Source organism: Trichomycterus rosablanca, chromosome 25 (assembly GCF_030014385.1).
Source record: "Trichomycterus rosablanca isolate fTriRos1 chromosome 25, fTriRos1.hap1, whole genome shotgun sequence".
Taxonomy (NCBI): Eukaryota; Metazoa; Chordata; class Actinopteri; order Siluriformes; family Trichomycteridae; genus Trichomycterus; species Trichomycterus rosablanca.
The window spans coordinates 8,197,181-8,224,525 of record NC_086012.1 but is presented as its reverse complement, the minus strand read 5'-3'; the positions used below and the strand labels follow the sequence as shown (position 1 = coordinate 8,224,525).

Sequence of the window (27,345 nt, the reverse complement as noted above, 5' to 3'; positions counted from 1 at the left end):
GGCAGCCATGTTTGAGTATGCAAGCGATGCACACTTGCGGTCCGTTAATGTATCCCATAATGCAACTGGAGCTGCGTAGGCGTTCGAAGCGTAATAAGAAACAAGAAAGATAGCGGAAAACAGAGTCCTCTGTTCACAAGTGTAAGTAAGATAAATAAAATAAAACATTTTAAAGACGAATAAATAACAAAAAGACGATAAATATCCAAAAGTTTGGCGAGTGGGGTTTGTAATGAGTCTGTAACCATGGTGATATTACGTCATCACGTCCCACGTGATGACGTTGGATAGATGGCGGATGTAGTGCATAGCGGTGTTGTGTGCATACTGCATACTTCTGTACTGGAAGTATGTACTTTTTTACCGGCAGAGTAGTGCATACTTCCTCCAATCTAGTACGTACTCTGTAAGTATGCGATTCCGGACGCAGCTCTACTTACCAGGGTGGCTCCTCGTCCGCACCACGCCCCCTAACACAGACATTCATACAACAAACAAATATTAAACTGCCTATCCAGCCCTTACCGCAGCCACCCCATCCCCAACACTGGGCTACACGGCTACGGCAAGCCTGGACAGCATGGCCGAACTGTTATTTATTTAATTAATCGACCATCAATAACATTAGCTATCGTAGCTAGGTTACTTGTAAAGTTTGTTAGCCACATGCAATAATGCTGATAGGGCAGGAAGGACAGGTGACATGAAGGTGAGTGAGAAAAAAAGCAATTATTTATAGTTATGACTGAATAATGACAACAGTCTTATCGTAATGTTAATTTAGAGCAGGGGTGCCCAGTACGCCGATCGCCCAGTGCACTCATAGATCGCGCCTCATTCAAACAGGTTAACTTGATTGGCATGAAATGTGGCCAGTGATTCTTTAATTTGCTGTTGTTGTTACCATAGCTACGCTTCAGCCTGCCTACAGCACTGCTCATCTACAAAGTTTTTTTCTTTTGTAACCTACACTGTTTGTAAAGATGAGTGCGCAACCAAGCACAAAGAAACCAAAAACGTTTCTATTCGGGCAAAGACGGCTGTTTCGTTCATACGTGGAAGAAACTGACGGAGAAATGTTAACCCTACAATCTGACATTTATATGAAGTCATGGGCCTCTGCTGGACAATTTTGGAACTTGATGGCTGAGTAAAAATATACCTACAAACATACTTGCGTGAAACAGCTTTTTCCCCACATGAAAATAATATGTCTAAATATCGCTCCACTGATGAACACGAAGTCTGCTTGAGAACTGACATCAGCAGTGACTGTCCAGACTGCAGACATGACAGACTGGACCTTAAAGAAATAAACCAGTCTTACCAGTGACAATGATAAGCGCAAAAAGGTTTTTGAATCCTTTATGGCAAGTCAAAACAAGTTACTGTCTAGAGAGTAGATGAGAGGATAGGAGAGAAAATGAGAGGATAATATAATAATAATAATAATAATAATAATAGGAACAGGGAAGAGAAGAAGAAATTGGAGAATAGATTTAGCAGATTTGTTCCCCCTCTCCATTTCAGTTAATGGCTACGGCCCTGGTGGTATTTGTTTTGAATGTCAAAACTTTTTTAGCTTTACCTGTCATGCACTGGGCACAGTCTGTCTTCTTTGGGCAGTGTCTCTCATTTTCAATGGCAAGTCTGTGGGCACTTGTCCCCAAAATGTCATGAAGAAATGATAAGTGTAAGTTGAATTTAGAGGCATGGCATGTTTTTACTCAACACAACTACACAGTGATAACACTGTTTTGACATTTGAACATCATTCACTGTTTTGACATTTATTATCTGTTATTAATTATGTGGCCTGCACTGTTCTTCCATTTTAGTCAAATTGAGAATTGAGTAAAATTTAATTTAGTCTGATGAAACAAAAATGTAACCATTTGGCCATTATAACCAACATTATGTATGAAGTAAAAAGGGGGAGGCTTGCAAGTGGGTGGCATTTATTATCTGGATATATTGGAGCAACATCTCAAGACATCAACCAGGAAGTTAAAGCTTGGGTGCAAATGGGTCTTCCAAATGGACAATGACCCCAAGCATAAGTTGTGGAAAAATGGCTTAATGACGACCAACAGAGGTAATGGAACAAGTTCAAGAGTTCAAGAGAGGCTTTGTTGTCATTTCAGCTATATACAAGTACATATTGAACCGAAACAACATTCCTCCAGGACCAGGGTGCAACACAGAACAAAAAGTGCAAGACAATACAATAAACACAGTGCAAATAAAACACAGTATGATAAATACAACAAGGCCTACAATAAATACAAAAGACATTTCTAGAAGACTAGAGACAGTGTAGTGTAGTGTTGGCCAGTACATGGTACTGAGTAAATGATAAGTGAGGTAAAAATAATAACATATTCTAATATACAGTTAGCAGCATAGGGTTTTTAAAGCAGCAGAGATATAAAAAGAGTAAGGTGCAAAATTGCAATATTGTGCAAAGATGCAAGTAATAGTCACTAAGTAGTTGCATGAGTCCGGGGAACAAGACTGTGTTGGTTGTGTGTTTGCAAGTGTGTGTGCATGTGTGTGCGTGTGCAAGTGTGCGTGTGTGTGTGTGCAAGCAAGAAGACCTACAAACATGACTCAGTTACACCAGTTCTGTCTGGAAGAATGGGCCAAAATTCTTGTGGAACTTACAGAAGGCTACCCCAAACATTTGACCCAAGTTAAATAACTTAAAGGCATTGCTACAAAATACTAGCTACGTAGGTAAACTTGTGACCCACAGGGAATGTGATAAAAGAAATAAAAACCTAAATAAATGATTTTTTCTAGTATTATTCTGTCATTTCAAAGTCTTAAAATATAGTAGTGATCATACAGTGGGGCCAAAAAGTATTTAGTCAGCCACTGATTGTGCAAGTTCTCCTACTCAGAAAGATGACAGAGGTCTGTAATTTCCATCATAGGTACACTTCAACTATGAGAGACAAAATGAGAAGAAAAAAATCCAGGAAATCACATTGTAGGATTTTTAAAGAATTTATTTGTAAATTATGGTGGAAAATAAGTATTTGGTCACCCACAAACAAGCAAGATTTCTGGCTCTCACAGAACTGTAACTTCTTCTTTAAGAAGCTCTTCTGTCCTCCACTCGTTACCTGTATTAATGGCACCTGTTTGACCTCGTTATCTGTATAAGAGACACCTGTCCACAGCCTCAAACAGTCAGACTCCAAACTCAACCATGGCCAAGACCAAAGAGCTGTCGAAGGACACCAGGAAGAAAATTGTAGACCTGCACCAGGCTGGGAAGAGTGAATCTACAATAGGCAAGCAGGTTGGTGTGAATAAATCAACTGTGGGAGCAATTGTAAGAAAATGGAAGACATACAAGACCATTGATAATCTCCCTTGGGGTCAAGATCTTATCCCGAGGGGTCAAAATGATCATGAGAACGGGGAGCAAAAATCCCAGAACTACACGGAGGGACCTGATGAATGACCTGCAGAGAGCTGGGACCAAAGTAACAAAGGCTACCATCAGTAACACACTACGCCGAGAGGGACTCAAATCCTGCAGTGCCAGGCGTGTCCCCCTGCTTAAACCAGTACATGTCCAGGCCCGTCTGAAGTTTGCCAGAGAGCATATGGATGATCCAGAAGAGGATTGGGAGAATATCATGTGGTCAGATGAAACCAAAATGGAACTTTTTGGTAAAAACTCAACTCGTCGTGTTTGGAGGAAGAAGAAGAACCCACGAACACCATACCTACTGTGAAGCATGGGGGTGGAAACATCATGCTTTGGGGCTGTTTTTCTGCAAAGGGGACAGGACGACTGATCCGTGTTAAAGGAAGAATGAACGGGGCCATGTATCGTGAGATTTGAAGCCAAAACCTTCTTCCATCAGTGAGAGCATTGAAGATGGAACGTGGCTGGGTCTTCCAGCATGACAATGATCCCAAACACACCGCTCGGGCAACGAAGGAGTGGCTCCGTAAAAAGCATTTGAAGGTCCTGGAGTGGCCTAGCCAGTCTCCAGACTTCAACCCCATAGACAATTTGTGGAGGGAGTTAAAAGTCCGTGTTGCCCAGCGACAGCCCCAAAACATCACTGCTCTAGAGGAGATCTGCATGGAGGAATGGGCCAAAATACCAGCTACAGTGTGTGCAAACATGGTGAAGACTTACAGGAAACGTTTGACCTCTGTCATTGCCAACAAAGGTTATGTTACAAAGTATTGAGTTGAACTTTTGTTATTGACCAAATACTTATTTTCCACCATAATTTACAAATAAATTTTTTAAAAATCCTACAATGTGATTTCCTGGATTTTTTTTTCTCATTTTGTCTTTCATAGTTGAAATGTACCTATGATGAAAATGACAGACCTCTCTCATCTTTCTAAGTAGGAGAACTTGCACAATCAGTGGCTGACTAAATACTTTTTGGCCCCACTGTAACTGATATCACTTATAAATATGGATCAGTGAGGTGGGGGTGCTAATATTTGTTTTCCATTTATTTTGTCTTGCCTTGTTTAACTACTTTTAATGTAAATATAGTCTTATTCTATTTCCACTTATATCTAATTACTGGAGGTAGGTACTGAACCTAGGACAAGATTTGTAAAGCACCAACACTTTTTGCTGTCACTGTCAGGCTGTTTTTTCCATTTAAAATAATTAAAATTAATGATTTTCAAACTTTGATTGAATCACTATCCAACCATACAACAGCATTTAAAAAAGCAACTTGTAGGTCTAAAATAATTTGGAATGATTGTATGCTTGTGCCCAGTATTTTCTGGGTGGTGCTGGAACAAACATTTAGATGAAGAAAATATTGCCTGTTAAATTACATTAACATGAATTTATTTTACAGTGCTATGATCCTCTGAGGCAATTTTAAAACCATGTATGGTGAATGGAGTTGACTGGCATGGAGGTTGAATGGCATAGTTGCTTTTTTTTGGGTAATTAGTGGGATGTGGCACAAAAATCTAACATGTGGATGTTTGTTGTATTAAATCTACAGTGATTTGACTTTAAAAACCATATAAATGACCATAATTTTTAAATGGGATGTTCAACAGGATCATTGTCAAGTGTTAACATACTTTCGACCATATAATGTATGTGACATTGCTAAAAATTACTTTTCTAAGCCACTTAATTCCCCCAGGTTTCCTTTAGTGACCTAGAAAGTGTTACCAAAAGTGGTTTCCAGAGCACTCAAGACACTATTACACAATAGAGGCTATTTATTTAGGTCTTCACTCCCTAAGAGCAAGGCTATAACTGAGCATTGCAACACACTGGATGGACAAATGAATACTGGACAGAAACATTTGCAGTCAGTATATGGCCATTTTAGGTCTAGAATTAAAGCTGTAAGTCAGGAGTTTGGACAGAGCTAAAGGCAAAAGCAGATCCAAATACTGAAAATGAATTAAATATAATATTTATATAAATATTTTTAATGAAATAATACTACACAGCAAATTTGACTTACAGATATTTCAGCATGATATAGCAACATATACTGCTTATTTATCAAATTCCATCTTTTTTAAGTAAAGCTATTGTTTTTTGGCATTTTTTGTTATAAATAGATTAGATAGAGTAGATAGAGTAGATAGACACAGTGGAGTCAAAAAGTATTTAGTCAGCCACTGATTGTGCAGGTTCTCCTACTTAGAAAGATGAGAGAGGTCTGTAATTTTCATCATAGGTACACTTCAACTATGAGAGACAAAATGAGAAAAAAAAATCCAGGAAATCACATTGTAGGATTTTTAAAGAATTTATTCGTAAATTATGGTGGAAAATAAGTATTTGGTCAATAACAAACAAGCAAGATTTCTGGCTCTCACAGACCTGTAACTTCTTCTTTAAGAAGCTCTTCTGTCCTCCACTCGTTACCTGTATTAATGGCACCTGTTTGACCTCGTTATCTGTATAAAAGACACCTGTCCACAGCCTCAAACAGTCAGACTCCAAACTCAACCATGGCCAAGACCAAAGAGCTGTCGAAGGACACCAGGAAGAAAATTGTAGACCTGCACCAGGCTGGGAAGAGGTTGGTGTGAATAAATCAACTGTGGGAACAATTGTAAGGAAATGGAAGACACACAAGACCATTGATAATCTTTCTTGGGGTCAAGATCTCATCCCGTGGGGTCAAAATGATCATGAGAACGGTGAGCAAAAATCCCAGAACTACACGGAGGGACCTGATGAATGACCTGCAGAGAGCTGGGACCAAAGTAAAAAAAGGCTACCATCAGTATACACACTACGCCGAGAGGGACTCAAATCCTGCAGTGCCAGGCGTGTCCCCCTGCTTAAACCAGTACATGTCCAGGCCCGTCTGAAGTTTGCCAGAGAGCATATGGATGATCCAGAAGAGGATTGGGAGAATATCATGTGGTCAGATGAAACCAAAATGGAACTTTTTGGTAAAAACTCAACTCGTCGTGTTTGGAGGAAGAAGAAAAACCCAAGAACACCATACCTACTGTGAAGCATGGGGGTGGAAACATCATGCTTTGGGGCTGTTTTTCTGCAAAGGGGACAGGGCGACTGATCCATGTTGAGGGAAGAATGAACGGAGCCATGTATCGTGAGATTTGAAGCCAAAACCTCCTTCCATCAGTGAGAGCATTGAAGATGGAACGTGGCTGGGTCTTCCAGCATGACAATGATCCCAAACACACCGCTCGGGCAACGAAGGAGTGGCTCCGTAAAAAGCATTTGAAGGTCCTGGAGTGGCCTAGCCAGTCTCCAGACCTCAACCCCATAGAAAATTTGTGGAGGGAGTTAAAAGTCCGTGTTGCCCAGCGACAGCCCCAAAACATCACTGCTCTAGAGGAGATCTGCATGGAGGAATGGGCCAAAATACCAGCTACAGTGTGTGCAAACCTGGTGAAGACTTACAGGAAACGTTTGACCTCTGTCATTGCCAACAAAGGTTATGTTACAAAGTATTGAGTTGAACTTTTGTTATTGACCAAATACTTATTTCCACCATAATTTCCTGGATTTTTTTTTTCTCATTTTGTCTTCACAGTGTACTGTGGCTTGAATTTAGTGCTCGGGGGTCGTCTGACATACTGTCTACGGCCACTAGACCTAAAAAGAACGATTTTGCTTTCATCAGTCCACAAAATGTTGAGCCACTTCTCACCAGTCAATGTGTTCCTTGGCAAATTTGAACCCATTCAGGACACGTCTTTTTCTTAACAATGGAACTTTGCAAGGAGTTATTATTTGCAATGTAGAAATATATTTTCTACTAAAAACAGTGATTTATCAGGTTAATGGTGTTGGACTGCTATTTTTTTGAACACCACTGTACTTCCCACAACTCAAAGAGGACAAACATCAAAGCTTTTCTCTGTACTAGCACCCACTTGGTGGAAAGAACTTCACCATCTGCTCAAACAGCTAGGTCTGTTATATCTTAAAACGACTTAAGACCAATCACTTCACTTTCAGTAAGTAAGTGAAAACTAAAGTTGTATTTACCAGTGGAGGGGGTTAAAACATCCATGTGCCATCCACATGCTGCACAGTTACTAAATACGAGTTTAAATTAAATTATTGAATAAGGTTTTACTTTGTACTTACTTGTGTCCACATAATCCAGAAACCCAAAACGTGTCTTGAAACGACTTAAGACCAATCACTTTACCAAGTAATTAAGTTAAAAATAACCTTGTATTTACCAGTGGAGGGGGTTAAAACATCCATGTGTCATCCACATGCTACACAGTTACTAAATAAGGATTTGAATTAAGTTTTTGAACAAGGTTTTACCCAAAACAGTTGTAAATCATCCAGATACATCATTTGTTAAAAAAAAAAACATTTTTTTTTTGTTTATATTGTTTTGTTTATATTGTAATTTCATAAAGTTATGTTATGTTTAATATAGTAGTAAATAAGGCAGCAGGGTATTTATTAATTATCATGACCTGGATGAAGATCAGACCAACATCAAGTAGCTCACCAGTCTTTTTGCTTTTCTGTATAATAAAAAATATTTTATTGACACTTTACAAGACATCATCGGTTTGGTGTAACAATAATGACCCAACCCTTGCTAAATTGCCCATATTCCTGCAGGAAAGTTCAAAGAAAAAATAAACCTGATTATTTTTTCCTTGCTTTAGACCGAGTTTCTTTCAGCAGAGTTTTTTTCTTTACCCACCCTAGCTACATGCAACAACATGGAGAAAGCAGGTTACTTTATGCAAAATACATTAAAACAAGCTGTACATTTTATATACATTCATGTATTTGCACACTATATGATATTATTCACATAAGAAACAGCTTGACAGATCAAAAGTAAAAACAAAACACAGACCTTGCATTGCTTTTGTCAAAGGGCAAAGAATGAATCAACTTGTCCACAAATCATGTTTTGAAAATATTAAGGAAAGTATTTAAAATGTGTGGATATTACTTTGTATAAAAAAACTACATTTGTACCACTATGTATTTAAAAAAAACATCAACATTAGCAAAAAAAATGACACAGTAAATATACAAAACTCCCTGTCACAAAACTATTGCAGGCAACAAATAAACAATACTAGTAAGACAATGAATTTGCACATAAAAACACAGAAAACAGGAAATTTTGGATATGGTCCCTTATACAAATCTGCACCATTGCCTGTATGAGTGCATGATATTGAGTGTATTATTGTAAACCTGTCTATTGCATCACCAAATATCCTAATTACAGGAATAAATTATTAATGTTGGTAAAGATACTGCAGATTTGGCATCACATGGATCATGGTTTACAGGTGGCACATTGTTTTCATGGTAGCTGTTGTAATGTTCCATGTAACTAAATATAATTCATTCATACATGCATGGAGTAAAAAAAAAAAAGTGCTTAACCAACTTTAAAACATTACCCCCATAATTGGCTTGTTCAACGTCTCATTCCAAACCCATGTCTTCTCAGATAAACAGCTCCTGTTGCCTGAAACAAGTTAGTGAGTGAATCTAGAACAAATGATTTTTACATGCTTTTAATTTTTTTGCAGAGCTGTTATTGCCTTTATACACTTCTACTTTAAAATAACAGCACTTACAGCTGACCAGGACAAATCTAGCTAAGAAGCCAAATGTATTTGTTAATCCTATGAAACGCATTAAGTACAAACCACATTTCCAAAAAAGTTAAGACATTTTGTAAAATGTGTTATATTTGTTAATTCTTTTGAATTTTTATTTAACTGACAATAGTACAAAATATGTATAAAATCCAATGAAGTTGATCAGTGAAAACATTTGAAATATTTTATTTGTACTTTTATCAGTTAAATAAAGTTTCAATAGAATTCAAAAATCAAAGATTCTTCTTTTTTTGTGTTTTATAAAACATCCCAATGTTTCTGGAAATGGGGTTTTGCAGAAGGAGTATCTGCATATTTTTGGTAACTTAGTGTATATAGTTATTGTTTGTGTGTAGATGGAGAGTAATATAAATTTCAGTTCCTTAAAAGTTATTATTTCAGTCACAGTGATATCACAGTTCTGATTTTCTGCATTCTGCACATTAGTGCTTTGCATTTGTAGAGTACACGATTCTGTTACTGGGTTTCTATAGGTGTGTAGAGCAAGTGTGTGTGTTTCTCTACATGTTGTAAGCGACGTATATTGGGTCGAGCTGGTCAGCAAGGAAGCCGTCTCTCAGGTGCATGCGCTGTTTCTCTCCCCGGGAGTTGATGGGTATCACACCAGTATCCACAACAACCACCACACCCACAATGAGATAATGCTCCTCCAAAACCACGTTGGTCACCATAGGAACCAGGTCCAGGGCCTCTTGTTCTGAACCATCCAGCTCCACCACCACAACTAAGAGCTTAGTCCAGGTGAAAACAGCACTGTGACAAAGACAAATGCAAAATCATGCTGTAATACGTACTCACGCTCTAGTGGTTAGACCAAACAAACTAATGAGACTCACAATGAATACTCACAAAATACTTTACAATGATCTGCAACATTTTAATTTAATCAAGGGCAAGCTTCAGGTCTCAGTCATGACCAGTCATGCTAATTTAACCCAGGCAATCAAGGAGTAACACTGTATTACTGAAATGCTATTTTCTATGTTTTAACATCCAATAATGTATTTTGTACGTGTTTATATTTACCTTTACATAATAAATGTTCCTAGATTTTACTTCAGTTGATTGATCTAGTCTTTTCTAGTTCCCTATTTTAATTGTTTTGTTGCTTGCACCACCTTTGTTGTAGACCTGCAGCTGCCAGGTGCTTCTTTTTACCAACCAGTGAGGGTTCCCACACTGTAAACCTAGTGACACTGTACACACTGCACTTCAGAGAGAAGAGAGCAAGATAATCCATGCAGAAACAGATGTCCAATTATGGGTTCACTTCTGCCCATCTCTGCTTTGGAACCCATTCAACTGAAGACACAAACCAAACTTAATATGTGCGCTTCTGTGAGAGAACCTGTTTAATCATGTAAATGCAGAAGTCTGTATTCATGTGTGTTCTTACCATTCTGTAATGCTCTTGTGTGTTCGGATGATGGAAGTCTCAACGTCAATAGGATGATATTGCATCCCTCTCAGCTCCATTGCCTCATCCAACGCTCCCACCACATACAGTGCATCGTGCCTCTCTGCGACACAACACACACTGTTACCCCCTATTACAAGCATGCAGAATATACAGTACCTGTCTATACAATTACTGGTTGACCAATAGGTTGCTAATTTTGTTTTTAAGGTCAATGCTGTTACTGATAATTGGAGATAACTGAGCCTGATAAGAGATATAACACTGAAATCAGATTGCACTGTATAAGGAATTAAACACAAATAAAACTTTATAAATATATAACTATATATAATTACATCATTTATAACAGAAACAGACATAAACACTACAGTTACAGTCAAATTCCCATAAGCACATTTAAACTCTGTTAGAAGTTATTCCTTTCTCTTTTTTTAAACTAGAGCATGTTGTTTTCCACATAGGATGCTAATGTTGGCCTGCTAGCAAGTTTTACATTTCTCCGAAGTGGACCTGATTGCAGCATATCCCTGGATAAAGTCAGATCTGACAGTACCTGAAAGACAGCCAACATATGTACACATAAGGGGTTGGACAATGAAACTGAAACACCTGTCATTTTAGTGTGGGAGGTTTCAAAAGAGGACAATTGTTGGTGCACGTCTTGCTGGCGCATCTGTGACCAAGACAGCAAGTCTTTGTGATGTATCAAGAGCCACGGTATCCAGGGTAATGTCAGCATACCACCAAGAAGGACAAACCACATCCAACAGGATTAACTGTGGACGCAAGAGGAAGCTGTCTGAAAGGGATGTTCGGGTGCTAACCCGGATTGTATCCAAAAAACATAAAACCACGGCTGCCCAAATCACGGCAGAATTAAATGTGCACCTCAACTCTCCTGTTTCCACCAGAACTGTCCGTCGGGAGCTCCACAGGGTCGATATACACGGCCGGGCTGCTATAGCCAAACCTTTGGTCACTCGTGCCAATGCCAAACGTCGGTTTCAATGGTGCAAGGAGCGCAAATCTTGGGCTGTGGACAATGTGAAACATGTATTGTTCTCTGATGAGTCCACCTTTACTGTTTTCCCCACATCCGGGAGAGTTACGGTTTGGAGAAGCCCCAAAGAAGCGTACCACCCAGACTGTTGCATGCCCAGAGTGAAGCATGGGGGTGGATCAGTGATGGTTTGGGCTGCCATATCATGGCATTCCCTTGGCCCAATACTGTGGGCGCATCACTGCCAAGGACTACCGAACCATTCTGGAGGACCATATGCATCCAATGGTTCAAACATTGTACCCTGAAGGCGGTGCCGTGTATCAGGATGACAATGCACCAATACACACAGCAAGACTGGTGAAAGATTGGTTTGATGAACATGAAAGTGAAGTTGAACATCTCCCATGGCCTGCACAGTCACCAGATCTAAATATTATTGAGCCACTTTGGGGTGTTTTGGAGAAGCGAGTCAGGAAACGTTTTCCTCCACCAGCATCACGTAGTGACCTGGCCACTATCCTGCAAGAAGAATGGCTTAAAATCCCTCTGACCACTGTGCAGGACTTGTATATGTCATTTCCAAGACGAATTGACGCTGTATTGGCCGCAAAAGGAGGCCCTACACCATACTAATAAATTATTGTGGTCTAAAACCAGGTGTTTCAGTTTCATTGTCCAACCCCTGTAAGCGTGTGCTCTTTGTGCCATGTGCTGTTTAAGCAAAACATCCATGTTTTTGAGGCATCATCAGTACATATTTAATATAAGGCTTATTTCCCTTTTGGGCAAGTACATGGGCTTCTGAGTTTTCCAACACAGGCTTGTTTGCCTGCACACCCCTTTCACCTTCTCCACATTTTATTATGTTACAGACTCACTCTATAATGGATTGAGTTCTTTTTTTGCCTCAAACATCTACACACAATCTCCAATAATTACGAAGTGAAAACAGGGTTTAGAAAAAATGCAATTTTATTTTACTAACAAAAATCGTTAATTTGGGGGTTACATGTCTATACACACCCTTAGCCTAATACTTGGTTGAGGCACACTTGTTTCTGGACATTTATGCCCATTTCTTTTGGCATATCCTTGCAAGCTCAGTCAGGTTGGATGGGGAGCGTCGGTACACAGCCATTTTCAGCTTCTTCCACAGATGTTTGATTAGATTAAGGTCTGGGCTCTGGCTGGGCCACTCAAGGACATTCAAAGACTATGGCTTTGTTATCCTGGCTGTGTGCTTCGGGTCGTTGTCATGTTGGAAGGTAAACCTCCGCCACAGTCTGAGGTCCAGAGCACTCTGGAGCAGGATTTCTTAAAGGATCTTGGTGTACTTAGCTGCATTAATCTTTCCCTCTATCAGGACTAGTCGCCCCGGTCCCGCTGCTGAAAAACATCCCCATGCTTTACTATAGGGATGGCATTAGCCAGGTGATGAGCGGTGCCTGGTTTTCTACAGACGTGACGCTTGGTATTCAGGCCAAAAAGTTTAATTTTGGTTTCATCAGACCAGAGAATCGTTTCTCATGCTTTGAGAGTCCTCTAGGTGCCTTTTGGCAAACCAAGCGGTCTGTCATGTGCCTTTTACTAAGGAGTGGCTCCCATCTGGCCACTCTACAATAAAGGCGTTATTTGTGGAGTGCTGCCTGGATGGTTGATCTTCTGATAGGTTCTCCCATCTCCACAAGGATATGCTGGAGCTCTGTCAGAGTGACCCTCGAGTTCCTGCTCACCTCCCTGGCCTAGGCCCGTCTTCTCCTTATCGCTCAGTTTGGCCAGGTCTAGGAACATTTTTGGTGGTTCAAAACTTCTTCCATTTTCGAATGATGGTGGCCACTGTGCTCTCTGGGACTTGTAAAGCTACAGCAATTTTTCTGTACCCTTCTCCAGATCTATGCCTTGACACAATCCTGTTTCTGAGGTCTGCAGATAATTCCTTTGACCCCATGGCTTGGAGTTTGCTCTGACATGCACTGTCAACTGTGTGACCTTACATAGGCAATCCACAATCATGTCCAATCAATTGAATTTAACACAGGTGGACTCCAGTTAAATTGTAGAAACATCCCAAGCAGTATCAGTGATAAAAAATGCACATGTATGTGTACATATGATATTTTACATTTAGATTTTTAATAAATTAGCACAAATGTCTAAAAACCTGCTTTCACTTTGTCATTGTGGGCTATTTTGTGTAGAATTTTGTAACAAAAATGAACTCAATCTATTACAGAATGAGTCTGTAATGTAATAAAACGTGGAGAAGGTGAAAGGGGTGTGCAGAATTTCCGGCTTGACTGTACACTTGTCTTTCTGTTTTATCGCCTTCTGCAGATTTTATTAGTTTTTTTTTGTTTCTTTAATTAATTTCTGTTATACTGGCCACCCTTTTATTTTGCATTTTCATTTTTGTTTGTGACTCTTAGGTAATGTTCTCCCATGGTTAAACATCCTGGATAGTGAGTTCATCTTCCCCAGTCTCGCAGGCATGGCAAGGCACAACTCACTCTGTTACATACATTGACTTAACCAATTTCTGTACCTGTGTAACTCACTGAAAGCAAGTACTGTAGTTAAATCATCTAACATTAGAAAGTTTTGCGTTACTACGGTTTTTGTTTGAGTAACCATGTTAATATGAGAACATTGTACTTCAAAACCTTTGTCCTACTTGCAACACAATCTTAAAAAAGCTGTGACTGGGGCAATTTGTGGAAAGTAATAAAGTAAAAAAACAGGTGATTGTAATTATTATTTGGTACAAAAGCTTGCACCAAATGAACAAGCTGATTTGTTTTTAAAATTATTGGAATGTTTAAAATCAATGTTTCTCACAGAAAGATTGGAAGAGATTTGCATATTTCTCTATATACAGTGAGTGCATAATACAGTATAAATACATGATTCAAGGAATCTGGAAGAAGTTCTGTGTGTAAAGAGCAAGGGTGTAGGTCTAAGCTTATCACCTGTGATCTTCGAAGTCTCAGGCCACTTGGGCAAAAAAAAACCTGTTAAGCACTACAATATGTTATAAGTTACTAAGTTATATTCCCAAATGCCACCTAAGAAAAGTACTATGCAAAACAGAAGCCTCATGGCCTTATGTTAACCATGTTTAAAAGCAATGCTGAGTCCTCTGGAATAGGACACATCTACAATGGACCATCACACAGTAATAACATGTATTGTGGTCAGACGAATGAGTATTTCAGATCTTTTCTGAATGGCATGTGCTCTTTAACAAGACAAAAAAGACTATCCAGACGGTTATCAGAAACGTGTCCAAAAGCCAAGGTATCTCATGGTATGGGGTTGTGTCAGAGATTTTAGGGCAACATCTTTTCCAGGGACATCTATGCATTTTTCAACAAGACAATGCAAAACCATGTGCTGCACACATTACAAAGTCATGGCTGCAGAAGAAGAGGGTATGGGTACAAGACCTGTATGCAGAATGGTACAAAATAAAACCTGAAAGTCATCATCGCTTGGTATCCTTGGTGCCAAAACATCTTTTAAGTGTTGTGAGAGGAAATGGCAACATTACAAAGTGGTAAATGCTTTACTGACCCAACTGTTTTTTAACAATGTGTTGCAGGCCAAAAATGCAAAAATATTTAAACATTAACAAATAAAAAAAGTATTATTATAATGTAAGTATTACTCCTATCAAAAAGCATTGTTGTCAACAATTTTTCATGCCATGAAAGAAATGTGTTTGAATTTTTTATTATTTATTATTTATCTCAATATATTTGTCGGCTGCTAAAACAAACTCATACAAATGCAGATTCACAAACCTCCACTGGCATCAGTAAGTTCTGTCCTACGGAGGAAGCCAAGGTAGCCCGTTCTGGCCCAAACAGTCTGTGTGTCTCCAAAACTGAGTCTGGCACTAAAGTGGTCTGAATGGACATTCTCCTCTCCAAATACAGAAAAATACCCACTTGCATTTTGACTGCTGTGCACCCAAATCTGCAACACACAAATACACACACAGTGACAATACACAAATAGGTTACATTCGACATAATCCCCCTGCCTACATACACACTCTTTACATATAGGCTTTATATTTTTAAAGCTTTGCTGCACAAAAGGCCCCAATTACTTACCTCTCCTAAATGAGAATCTCCGATTGGTCCCTTTGTCTCTGGATTGGCAATGATGATGCGAACACCTGGTAAGATCTGCAGACCAAATTAAAACAGTTTCTATTTATAGTGCTTCAGGAAAATGCAAGAAGTATTTCACATTAAAGTTTTTTTCACCCACCTTGCCTGACTCCATTAGAGGAAGACTATGTGGAGACCCTCTTTCCACCAACCGAACTCTAAATCAAACACACACATTTTTTTACAGGACTTCAGTTCTATTTAAAATTAATAGCTAATAACCAACATTGATGTATGTAATATTTTGACACAGCATTATTTTCAAAAAATTTACAATAGATGAAATATATGAAAGAACTAAAATATGTTATGGTTGTGGTAAAAATATCAGTTGCAAAAAAAATCACGATTTTCCAGGATGGTTGATAAAGCTTTGTGTGTAAAGGCAAACACAAATGATCACACAGCTTAATGAGCAGATGCCATTGGCTGGCCAACAATAATAAAATCCCTGATATTCCAAGTCTGCCATGTATGTAAAAGCTTTGTGAGTAAAGGCAAACACAAATGATCACACAGCTTCATGAGCAGATGCCATTGTTTGGCCAACAATAATAAATCACATTAACAATAATAACAATAATTTTCTAGAATTTAAAAACAAAGATAAAAATGAATTTAACAAACTGCTTTAAATGATCAACTATGTGAGTATGAGTCAAATTATTACTCTTTTTTTTTTAAATATTTGAGCTATTATTGGTGATACCAAAACAAATGGTGATAATCTGTAAATTCAGTATTTCTCAGATTGTTCTACTACTGCTCAAATCTACAAACCAAAGATTTAACAGACGTACAATTGATAAGACCAAGTTTGCAATCAGATGTGACCATAAGAAACTATGATAAATATTACAGCTCATGGAAAACCCATTCATCTAAAAGTTTAAGACAGTTTAACTTGTGCATGCACAATTTTACAAACTGTGTACTGTATGTGTACTGTACAAATGGGTGTGGTACCTGTCATTCCTAAGTGCTCTCATGTCCACATAGACAGTAGTTGGATCTGGTCCTGAGGTTCCCTAAGGAAAGAACAAACCCAACACACTTCAACTACAACCTCAGAACACACCCACCCACATAATTGAGTTCAATTATATTTTCCAAACAAACCTCAATAAAGGCTTACTTCACTAATATAAACAAAAAAGGCTCCTGGACATCGGATCCATATGTGTTGGTTAAAAGTTTAGTTTACTATGTACAAACTGTAGAAACTATGTGGTTGCTCTGCCATGGAAACCCACTAAACTTAGCTTTCAATAAGAATCTTGTTATTACACTATATGACCAAAAGAATGTGGGCACCTGAGTTCAGGTGTTTCAGCTGCAATGAATAATGCTAATGATAATAAAATTAATTATATAAAGTAAATGACATGCTTTTAACTATGTGGCTACAGTTTTGAGAAGGCCCTGTCCTATTCCAGCATCACTGCTCCCTGCACACATAGCAAGGTCTATAGAGAGAATTTACAAATTTAGTATGCAGGAACTCCAGTAGCTTGCACAGGGTCCCCACTAATAAAAGAGTGGTAAAAATTTTCTCCATGGCATTGTAAAAGACTGATCTCCAGTTACTGTAAGACTTTGGTTAAAGTTTTTGCAGCTAAAGAAGCCACAACAAGTATCAGGTACAACTTGCTTTTTACCTGGGTCATATAGATGTTGCATAAACTTTTCTCTTCAATAAATTAAATTATAATTTGAAATTGATGTGTTTCTTTATGTTAAACATTTAAAGTGACAAATATTTTAAAAGAGGGAATCAACCTAACTTGTACTTGTACGATGCTGATGTTATATTTTAAAATATGTATTTTTGGTAATGCAATTAGTCTTCAGTTGGAAAATTTGTATTCTGCAAGTCTATCTAATACACAGGCATCATTATAGGGTCCGTGTACCTTTGGTCATTCGTTTTTTACTTCAAATCTTAGTTGAAAAATAAGAAAACGGGCCATTTTTCGTTTCAAAAAACAATATTGAAAAACTGGAAAACGGGGCGTTATTTGTTTTAAAATCAAAAATTAAATAACAAACAAGCAGAAAATGAAAAATAAACACACAAGCGTGTGCATGCATGCGTGTATTTCATATATACAGTGTATCACAAAAGTGAGTACACCCCTCACATTTCTGCAAATATTTCATTATATCTTTTCATGGGACAACACTATAGACATGAAACTTGGATATAACTTAGAGTAGTCAGTGTTCAGCTTGTATAGCAGTGTAGATTTACTGTCTTCTGAAAATAACTCAACACACAGCCATTAATGTCTAAATAGCTGGCAACATAAGTGAGTATACCCCACAGTGAACATGTCCAAATTGTGCCCAAATGTTTCGTTGTCCCTCCCTGGTGTCATGTGTCAAAGTCCCAGGTGTAAATGGGGAGCAGGGCTGTTAAATTTGGTGTTTTGGGTACAATTCTCTCATACTGGCCACTGGATATTCAACATGGCACCTCATGGCAAAGAACTCTCTGAGGATGTCAGAAATAGAATTGTTGCTCTCCACAAAGATGGCCTGGGCTATAAGAAGATTGCTAACACCCTGAAACTGAGCTACAGCATGGTGGTCAAGGTCATACAGCGGTTTTCCAGGACAGGTTCCACTCGGAACAGGCTTCGCCAGGGTCGACCAAAGAAGTTGAGTCCACATGTTCGGCGTCATATCCAGAGGTTGGCTTTAAAAAAAAGACACATGAGTGCTGCCAGCATTGCTGCAGAGGTTGAAGACGTGGGAGGTCAGCCTGTCAGTGCTCAGACCATACGCCGCACACTGCATCAACTCGGTCTGCATGGTCGTCATCCCAGAAGGAAGCTGATGCACAAGAAAGCCCGCAAACAGTTTGCTGAAGACAAGCAGTCCAAGAACATGGATTACTGGAATGCCCTGTGGTCTGACGAGACCAAGATAAACTTGTTTGGCTCAGATGGTGTCCAGCATGTGTGGCGGCACCCTGGTGTGAAGTACCAAGACAACTGTATCTTGCCTACAGTCAAGCATGGTGGTGGTAGCATCATGGTCTTGGGCTGCATGAGTGTTGCTGGCACTGGGGAGCTGCAGTTCATTGAGGGAAACATGAATTCCAACATGTACTGTGACATTCTGAAACAGAGCATGATCCCCTCCCTTCGAAAACTGGGCCTCATGGCAGTTTTCCAACAGGATAACGACCCCAAACACAACCTCCAAGATGACAACTGCCTTGCTGAGGAAGCTGAAGGTAAAGGTGATGGACTAAACCCAATTGAGCACCTGTGGCGCATCCTCAAGTGGAAGGTGGAGGAGTTCAAGGTGTCTAACATCCACCAGCTCCGTGATGTCATCATGGAGGAGTGGAAGAGGATTCCAGTAGCAACCTGTGCAGCTCTGGTGAATTCCATGCCCAGGAGGGAGGCAGTGCTAGATAATAATGGTGGTCACACAAAATATTGACACTTTGGGCACAATTTGGACATGTTCACTGTGGGGTGTACTCACTTATGTTGCCAGCCATTTAGACATTAATGGCTGTGTGTTGAGTTATTTTAAGAAGACAGTAAATCTACACTGCTATACAAGTTGTACACTGACTACTCTAAGTTATATCCAAGTTTTATTTCTATAGTGTTGTCCCATGAAAAGATATAATAAAATATTTGCAGAAATGTGAGGGGTGTACTCACTTTTGTGATACACTGTAGACAAGTGTTGAAAAAGTAAAAAATAACGTAACGACGCGTCCCCTGTTGTTCTGACTTTTGTGTTTGTATATTTGACATGCATATATTTGCTCCATCTGCAAAAAACAAACATTACGGGGAAGCGATGTCCGTACTGGATGTTGTACACAGCCAGGATCACGTTAGTTTTATACTGGATGATCGCCTGACGTCCGAGACGTCATTTATTTATTCATGTTGTATTATAGTATTTCTTGTTCTCTGCCAACTAACCTTAGTTCCAAGGAGCCAAGGAGCAAACAACAATCAAATATTTTTCAAAAAGTTATTTGGTTAATTTTTAGTTATTTATAGCTTTTATTTCTTAAAAGTGCATGAAGCAGAACGCTGATTAAAATGCATTAAATGTTGTAATAGTTACACAGTGACTCATGCTTGATTTACACTGTTTATCTGAAGCAAATAATATACACGTCAGCGCATGCACACGAGTACACGTTTACTTCCGGTTGAACTGATAAAAAAATTTTGATTTTGGAAAATTAAAATATGAGCCGTTTTTCAATTTGTCCTTGTTTGTTATTTGATTTTTTTATCTTAAGACATGATTGGCTATGTCTGAGGGTGAAGATGGCCAAAGCCCTATGATTGATTGGCACCCTGTCCAGAGTATTCCTGCCTTGCGCCCTTGTTTACTGGTGGAACCAGACTAGTGTCCCTGACCAGTGACAAAGCAGTTGATAAAAAGGAAATGAAATAAAAAAAATATGTGGATGAATGTCCAAGAGTTTGCTGGACATCCCAAAAGCCTATAAAAAACTGGCCACATATTGTATATACTCATTTGCATTCATTTAAATTGTACACATAATTTTAGCAATCAGTAAATAATTAGTTGTAATTTGTTGTTTTTTTATATGTACATATTTATATTTATTAGTTAAGCCAGTTTATTTTTAGGTAAAAGTAAGAACACAAATGCATGCTGGCAGAGTTGTAGCTGACCTGCAGACACACAGCAAGATTCACTCTGCAGCCAAAGGAAGTACTGACTGCACGGGGATGCAGTCCAACATCTTTAAAAAGTTTGGAGAAGGATTGAGTTAGAGAAATGCGGGGCCTCTCCTCCGCCACCACTACACATGTCCGAACCCGTGACAGGTCAAGGCCCCGTACCTGAGAGACCCAGAAAGAAATACACAAAGGAAAATGTAACAAAGGTTACAATTAGCTCCTATGAAATAAAAATGTAAAGTTGAGTGTAATTATTTGATTATGTGTTCTAGTTGTTTTTTTAATAAACAAATTAATCAGTTAATAAAATTTAATAATTAACAGATTATTTGATTATTAAATTATAGCCCTACTTTCAACTTTGTGGCAGCAGTTGGGGAAAGCCCTTTACTGTAACAGCATGACTGTGTCAGTGTGCATACAGCAAGGTGAATAAAACATGATTTAACAAGTCTGGCATGGAGGAAGTCCAACAGTCTGCTCAGAACCTCGAATCCCACTGAACACCTTCCAGATAAATTGAAATGTAGATAAAAATCTAAATTATTATGATAATGATGACCATGTACAGTCATGTAAAAAATATTAGGACACCCCATGAAAACATATGGACATTTGAGCTTCAACTGAACAGTGTTGAACAGAGATTAAGTTTATAAAACTAAACAAATAAAACTGAAAAAATACTTTTAAACACAAGTTGATTACACAAGTTAAACACAAAAATTGAAATTTCTTGTGAGCAAAAAGTTAGGACACCCTATGCCCTAATAGCTGGCCAAAATAACCTCAATTAGACGTTTCCTATAACCATCTACCAGTCTCTGGCATCGACTGGGAGAAAGTTTTCCGACTCCTTCAGCTGTGTGATATTTGAGGGGTTTCTTGCAAGCACAGCCTGTTTAAAATCACCCCACAGCATCTCAATAGGATTAAGATCCGGACTTTGAATTGGCCATTCCAGACTCTCCATTTCTTTCTTTTGCGCCATTCTTTGGTGGATTTACTGGAATGTTTTGAGTGGTTGTCAAGTGGCATGGTCCACCTCCACTTCAGCTTCAGTTTTTGGACAGATGGTCTCTGATACAATGAAGAATTCATAGTGGTTTCTATGATGGAGAAACCAGGCCCTGCTGCTGCAAAGCATTCCCAAACCATGACATTTTCACCCCCATACTTCACAGCTGGTATGGGGTTCTTGTGCTTAATTGCTGTCCAAAGAACACTGTTCCAGAAGTCCTGGTCTTTGTCTAGGTGTTCTCGGGCACACTTTAGTCTTGCCCTGATGTTTTTGCCCTGATGAAAATCAAACTTGTGCAGTTTCTTTTTGATGGTAGATGCAAGTACCTTGACAGTAACTGTGGCAGGAGCTACCTGTAGGTCCCGTGATGACATTTTACAACCCCAAATCAGAAAAAGTGTTTCTTAAATTTACTTTGACTTTTATTTAACTGCAGACAGGATGAACCTGAGATATTTAATGTTTTGTCTGCTCAGCTTCATTTCATTTATTAATAAACATCCATTCCTGCATTTCAGGCCTGCAACACATTCCAAAAAGCTGGAACAGTAAAGCATTTATCACTTTGTAATGTTGCTATTCCTTTTCACCACACTTTTTTGGCACAGAGGATACCAAGCGATTTAGTGTTTCAGGTTTAATTTCGTCCCATTCTTCCTGCAAACATGTTTTAGACGTGCAACAGTATGGGGTCGTTGTTGTCGCATTTTTCGTTTCAAAATTCTCCACACATTCTCTATTGGGGACAGGATAAAACTGCAGGCAGGCTAGTCCAGTGTGTGCAGCATGTGGTTTTTGTTGAAAAATGCATGGACGTCCCTGGAAAAGATGACGTCTTAAAGGCAGCATATGTTGCGCTAAGATCTCAATGTACTTTTTTGCATTAATGCTGCCATCACAGAAGTGTAAATTACCTTTGCCAAGGGCACTGACACAGCCCCATACCATGACAGACCCTGGCTTTTTGACTTGTTGCTGATAACAGTCTGGATGGTCCTTTTAGTCTTTGGCACACGGAGTCCATTTTTTCCCAAAAAAGACCTGGAATGCTGATTCATCTGACCACAATACACGTTTCTACTGTGATGGTCCATCCTAGATGCCTCCAGAGAAGTCAACACCACTTCTGGACATGGTTAACATAAGGCTTCGTTTTTGCACAGTAAAGTTTTAAGTCGTATTTGTGCATGTTACTCCGTATTGTAGTGCTTCACAAAGGTTTGCCAAAGTAATCCCTCACCCATGTGGTTATATCAGCTATTGTTGAGTTGCAGTTCTTAATGCAGTGGCGTCTGAGGGATAGAACATCACAGACATTCAGCTTAAGCTTGCGCCCTTGGCCTTTTTTTCAGTTTTATTTGTTTAGTTATATATGTTATATGTTCAAAAAGACAAAGGTTTTCATGGGATGTCCTAATTTTTCACATGACTGTATACCTCGCCTGTACATTGAAAAGTATGTGTGTGATAATCATTGTGCAAGCACCTTAAGTGATTCAGTGAAAGTACCAAGTGTTTTGGTACAGAGCTCCATGACTGAGTAGGAACAGAAGGTATCTCTCACTTTGAACTGGCTAACAGAGAGCAGCCACAAGGCTGGGTTCACCTCCAAGTCTGCTGGGGGAATCAGTAATGACTGGTGTCCTGCATATACACTACATAAACAAATACATAAATAAGCACACATGAACATACAATACATTTTAATAATGTTACACCCTAAATTAGCATTCAGTTAGAATTGAAACTACTATCGTTTCATGGATGTCTGGTCAGGTCAGTGGCTCTGCTGAGATTCAAACTCATGGGTTGGAATACTCTGCAGTGTTAAAGCATGCACCATTTTTTCTTTTAAACTCTGATCCGGAACTTTTCATCTACAACCAACAGGACGACTGCTCTGCTCCGTTGAACCCTGAATATGCTAAACTGATTGTAAATGCTGAAGTAGCTTTCTGCTGCAGTGCAGTTTAAAATTGAATAAAGTATTACCCAGCTCGACTGAAAATTACTTAATAACAATGTAGCAGTGTGGTTTAGAATTACTCGGGGGTCTAAATTAGATTTAAAAATGTCTAAATGTATTAAGTTAGAATTAGGTATCCAACAACTGGAATTTAAAACACAAATCTGTCACAAGCAGCAACAGATTAAAAAAAATAGTTGCACATTTTTAAATGTGGTTTAGGACTAGCTAAAGGTTCTTTGTGTTGAAAGATTTTTTTGTACCTGCAGAGGCACCAGACAACAAAGCCCAGTCCACAATATGGATCCAAACACACAGCCACTTCACGGGATGGATACAGCTCACACTGCAACTTTATAGAGCGGCACAAAGCACTGGTAGCACTGTGAGACATCTTTTTAAAGCAAAGGGACAGAGACAAAATGAAGAAACAGGTCAGTTAAAATTGTTAGCATCTAAAAATCATAACTGATAAAAATTATAAGTGGAACTACAGTAACTATAATACAATGTAACACAATTAGTGCTTATGTAGTGGGGATAAAACAGTAACGTGTATGTGGAAAAGTTTCTCTGTTACACTCACCATACCTAATTCAGAGTCCAAATGTGCAATAGTTAACTCATGTGAAAAATTCATTACTGAAGTAGATCTAACTAAATCCAGATTTGAGAAAAATAACACACTAATTTGGCACAGATTGACCTTTATTTTCTCTGTCCAAGACAACTTTACCTTTGCTTGGATTTATGGCCATGATTTTCTTTTCATGGTGGGCTTTTCTATCTACAGGATCTTCTTGGCTACAGGATCATCTTTAAATCCATAAGACTAGAGAGGGCTAGAAACCATGGAATTCATTTGCTTCAGGATTAGCTAAAAATATACTCCTGGACAGACATGAACAACTGTGTAAATCACAAACAATTAAAATGGTCATTGTTACTGCTAAATAAAAAAGATTTTGACAATGATTATTGTCTCTGATCATTTATTTTGATGGATCTGACAATAATTATCTGTTTTATTGATAGTTTTGACCTCTTTTAAGCTCTTGTGGCATACTGGTTTGTTTGTTTATTAGGATTTTAATGTCATGTTTTACACTTTGGTTACATTCATGACAGGAAAGGTAGTTACTCATTACACAAGGTTCATCAGTTCACAAGGTTATATCAAACACAGTCATGGACATTTTTGTATCTCCAATTCACCTCACTTGCATGTCTTTGGACTGTGGGAGGAAACCGGAGCACCCGGAGTAAACCCACGCAGACACGGGGAGAACATGCAAACTCCGCAAAGAAAGGACCCGGACCGCCCCACCTGACAGTGCTACCCACTTAGCCACCCGTGGCATACTGGTAAATGTACCAATGTGTTCATAAAAACATCATTTGTTCATGTGTTTTCACAAACCTCATTTCCAGAAAAATTGGGACGTTTTGTAAAACACAATAAAAAGAAGAAGCTGTGATTTGTTGATTCTCTATATTTAACTGATAAAATTGCATACATTTTCTTTCTACTATTATGTTTATTTTGTAAACATGAACACATTTAAATTTTATTATGCCTGAAACACACTCCATAAAGGCTGGGAAAGAGGAGTGTTTACTCATGTGTTTATTATCTTTCCTATTGATGACACTTTTACCTATTAAATGAGGACACTATTGTTGCAGTTTTGCAAGAGGAATATTTGTCCATTCTTGCTTGATTCAAGACCTCATCAGCTCAACAGTCCGTGGTTGTCATTGTCTGATTCTCCTCTTCTAGTTGCACCATACATTTTCGACAGGAGATAGATCTGGACTACAGACATGCCAGCCAAGCACATGCATTCTAAGTCAATGGTTGTAGCACAATGAAGCAAAATGAAGCCTGGCATTGTCCTGTTGACATAATCATGGAATTCTCAGGAAAAGATGTCACCTAGATGGCAGCATGACTGTCAATTCTCTCCTGAAGTTTGGCACAGTTTTCTTTTTTTCTTTTTTCCTCAGTTTTACCCGATTGCATTTCGCTTCCTCTCTACTGCTGTTGACTTCCACTTCTGACTGAGGAGTATCACTTCTGACTATCACACACGCCCTCCAACATGTGTGCAGTAGCCGACTGCATCTTTTTACCTGTACAAGGCGGGTTCATATGGGGCTCAGTCTTACACATGGAGAGTCACACACTGATCTCAATTATCCCTTGTCTCTGTGCAGGCACCATTGTTTAGCCAGCAAATGATGTAATTGCATCAGTTATGAGGACTCCCCTCCAAAATCCAACCTGATGGACAAGCCAATCATTGTCCGTATGAGCGGAAGCAGAGCTGAGATTTGAACTCAAGTTTTGCAATGGGCTTTGTATTTTAGGCAAAATATGTTTGCCTGGCAATCATCAATGCTGAGATCCAAGGTCAAATCTGAACTGTGCTATCAGCTGGCCGGGCATCTACACAGACATGATTGACTATGCGTCTGTGGCCAAAGCCCCGCAATGGATTGGTGTCCTGTCCATGGTATACCTTTCTTGTGCTCAGTGTTTCCTGGTAAAACCAGATCCAATGTGACTCTAACCAGGATAAAGCGGTTGATGAAAAAATGTGTTTGCCTATTTCAATCAGACAAAGTTAAGAGTATTTTTAATTCAGTGTGCTACAGAACAGCGCCAGAAGTGTCATTCATATTCATGTACATTAATAAATGTGTCAGTACCTTCACCCCAGCAAGCATGCCTGTGGTGGACACACTGAAGTCTAAGTAGGCCAGAGATTCTGGATTATAAGGCTTATGCAGCAGCAGGGGTCGTCTTTTTGGCAGATCATCTAAATCACACAATCACATATGGACACGCAAACACATTTACATACAAAACATTTTGTGTTAACCAGCATCAACTCCAACTCCTTTACTCAAAGATTAGTGTGTATGATTTGATAAAGCAACAAAACAATTTAGTTTATCTCACATACACAAATCTCTCACCTGTGTCGAAAACAGGTGGCCATGACCGCAGGTCCACAGCTGATGATGCCTCTTTAGACTTCAGCAATTTACAGACTGCTTGGGTGGTAACAATACATGCCGAACGACTCACCTGCAAGTTAAATCCATCCAGACGTGGGAAAAAATAGTAAAAGTTTATTTATCAGGCCATATTCTATTTTCTATTTTCCAAATGACAGACCTGCCTTGAATTCCAGATTTTATTAAGTTTGGCTTTTGGACTTAAATAAAAGATAAGATAGACTTAGATAGGAGTTTCCACAAAGTGACAGTTGATCCCAGATGCCTTCGAGCCCAGATATCTCAATGTCGCTTCTGGACATGGTTAACATAAGGCTTCTTTCTTGAACTGTAATTTTTAAGTGCCATTTGTAAATGTAACTTTGCATTGTAGTGCCTGACAAATGTTTACCAAAGTAATGAATGATAAATGAGTGATTAATGACGGTTCTTGATGCAGTCCCATCTGAGGAATCGCAGATCGAAACACAGGTGTTTAGCTGAGGCTTGCCCTTGCCCTTTACACAGTGAAATTCCTCCAGATAACATATTATTCAATAAAATTAAGCATTGTAGATGGAGAAATATGCAAATCTCACATTTCAATAATTTTCCCAAACAATTGTTGACTGGAAACGGGAGATCCTCTACCCATCTTTGCTTCTTACCTTTCTTGGATACTGCTTTTGCAATCATCACATTATGATTACAATCACCTGTTGTCATTACCCGTTTAAAATTACATAATTTTTTTTATCTAATTACTAGCCCTAAATTGCCCCAACCCAACTTTTTGGGAATGTGTGAATGCAGGAACTAATGTATATTAACAAATTAAATTAAGATGACCAGACAAAACATAAAATATCTTGGGTTCATACTGTTAATATTCAATAAAAACAATGAAAAGTAAATTAAAAAAAACATTATG

General features: G+C 38.8%; 1 protein-coding gene and 1 long non-coding RNA gene across 12 annotated transcripts in view; one reads left to right on the top strand and one right to left on the bottom strand.

The window, feature by feature from the left end:
* The first annotated feature begins 516 nt into the window (after nt 1-516).
* LOC134302611 (uncharacterized) lies at nt 517-24,354 on the top strand. The gene is made up of 3 exons (XR_010007556.1): nt 517-709; nt 23,681-23,845; nt 24,205-24,354. It is a non-coding gene; the product is annotated as an uncharacterized LOC134302611 (long non-coding RNA).
* The window catches only part of dip2cb (disco-interacting protein 2 homolog Cb), a 106,385-nt gene continuing 87,036 nt past the window's right edge, over nt 7,997-27,345 (bottom strand). For 6 of the 11 annotated variants that reach the window (XM_062987766.1, XM_062987767.1, XM_062987768.1 and 3 more), the window contains 11 exons: nt 26,394-26,505; nt 26,124-26,233; nt 23,675-23,805; nt 22,932-23,100; nt 20,416-20,586; nt 16,697-16,758; nt 15,831-15,888; nt 15,671-15,745; nt 15,356-15,530; nt 10,529-10,652; nt 7,997-9,885 (listed from right to left, as the gene is read on the bottom strand). In XM_062987766.1, coding sequence (XP_062843836.1) covers nt 9,633-9,885; nt 10,529-10,652; nt 15,356-15,530; nt 15,671-15,745; nt 15,831-15,888; nt 16,697-16,758; nt 20,416-20,586; nt 22,932-23,100; nt 23,675-23,805; nt 26,124-26,233; nt 26,394-26,505 — 1,440 coding nt within the window. In that variant the 3' untranslated portion in view covers nt 7,997-9,632. Of the gene's footprint in view, nt 9,886-10,158; nt 10,435-10,528; nt 10,653-15,355; nt 15,531-15,670; nt 15,746-15,830; nt 15,889-16,696; nt 16,759-20,415; nt 20,587-20,785; nt 20,932-21,190; nt 22,738-22,931; nt 23,101-23,674; nt 23,806-26,123; nt 26,234-26,393; nt 26,506-27,345 lie in introns of those variants that run through there. The other 5 variants (XR_010007553.1, XM_062987765.1, XM_062987770.1 and 2 more) reach the window with 5 other exon arrangements.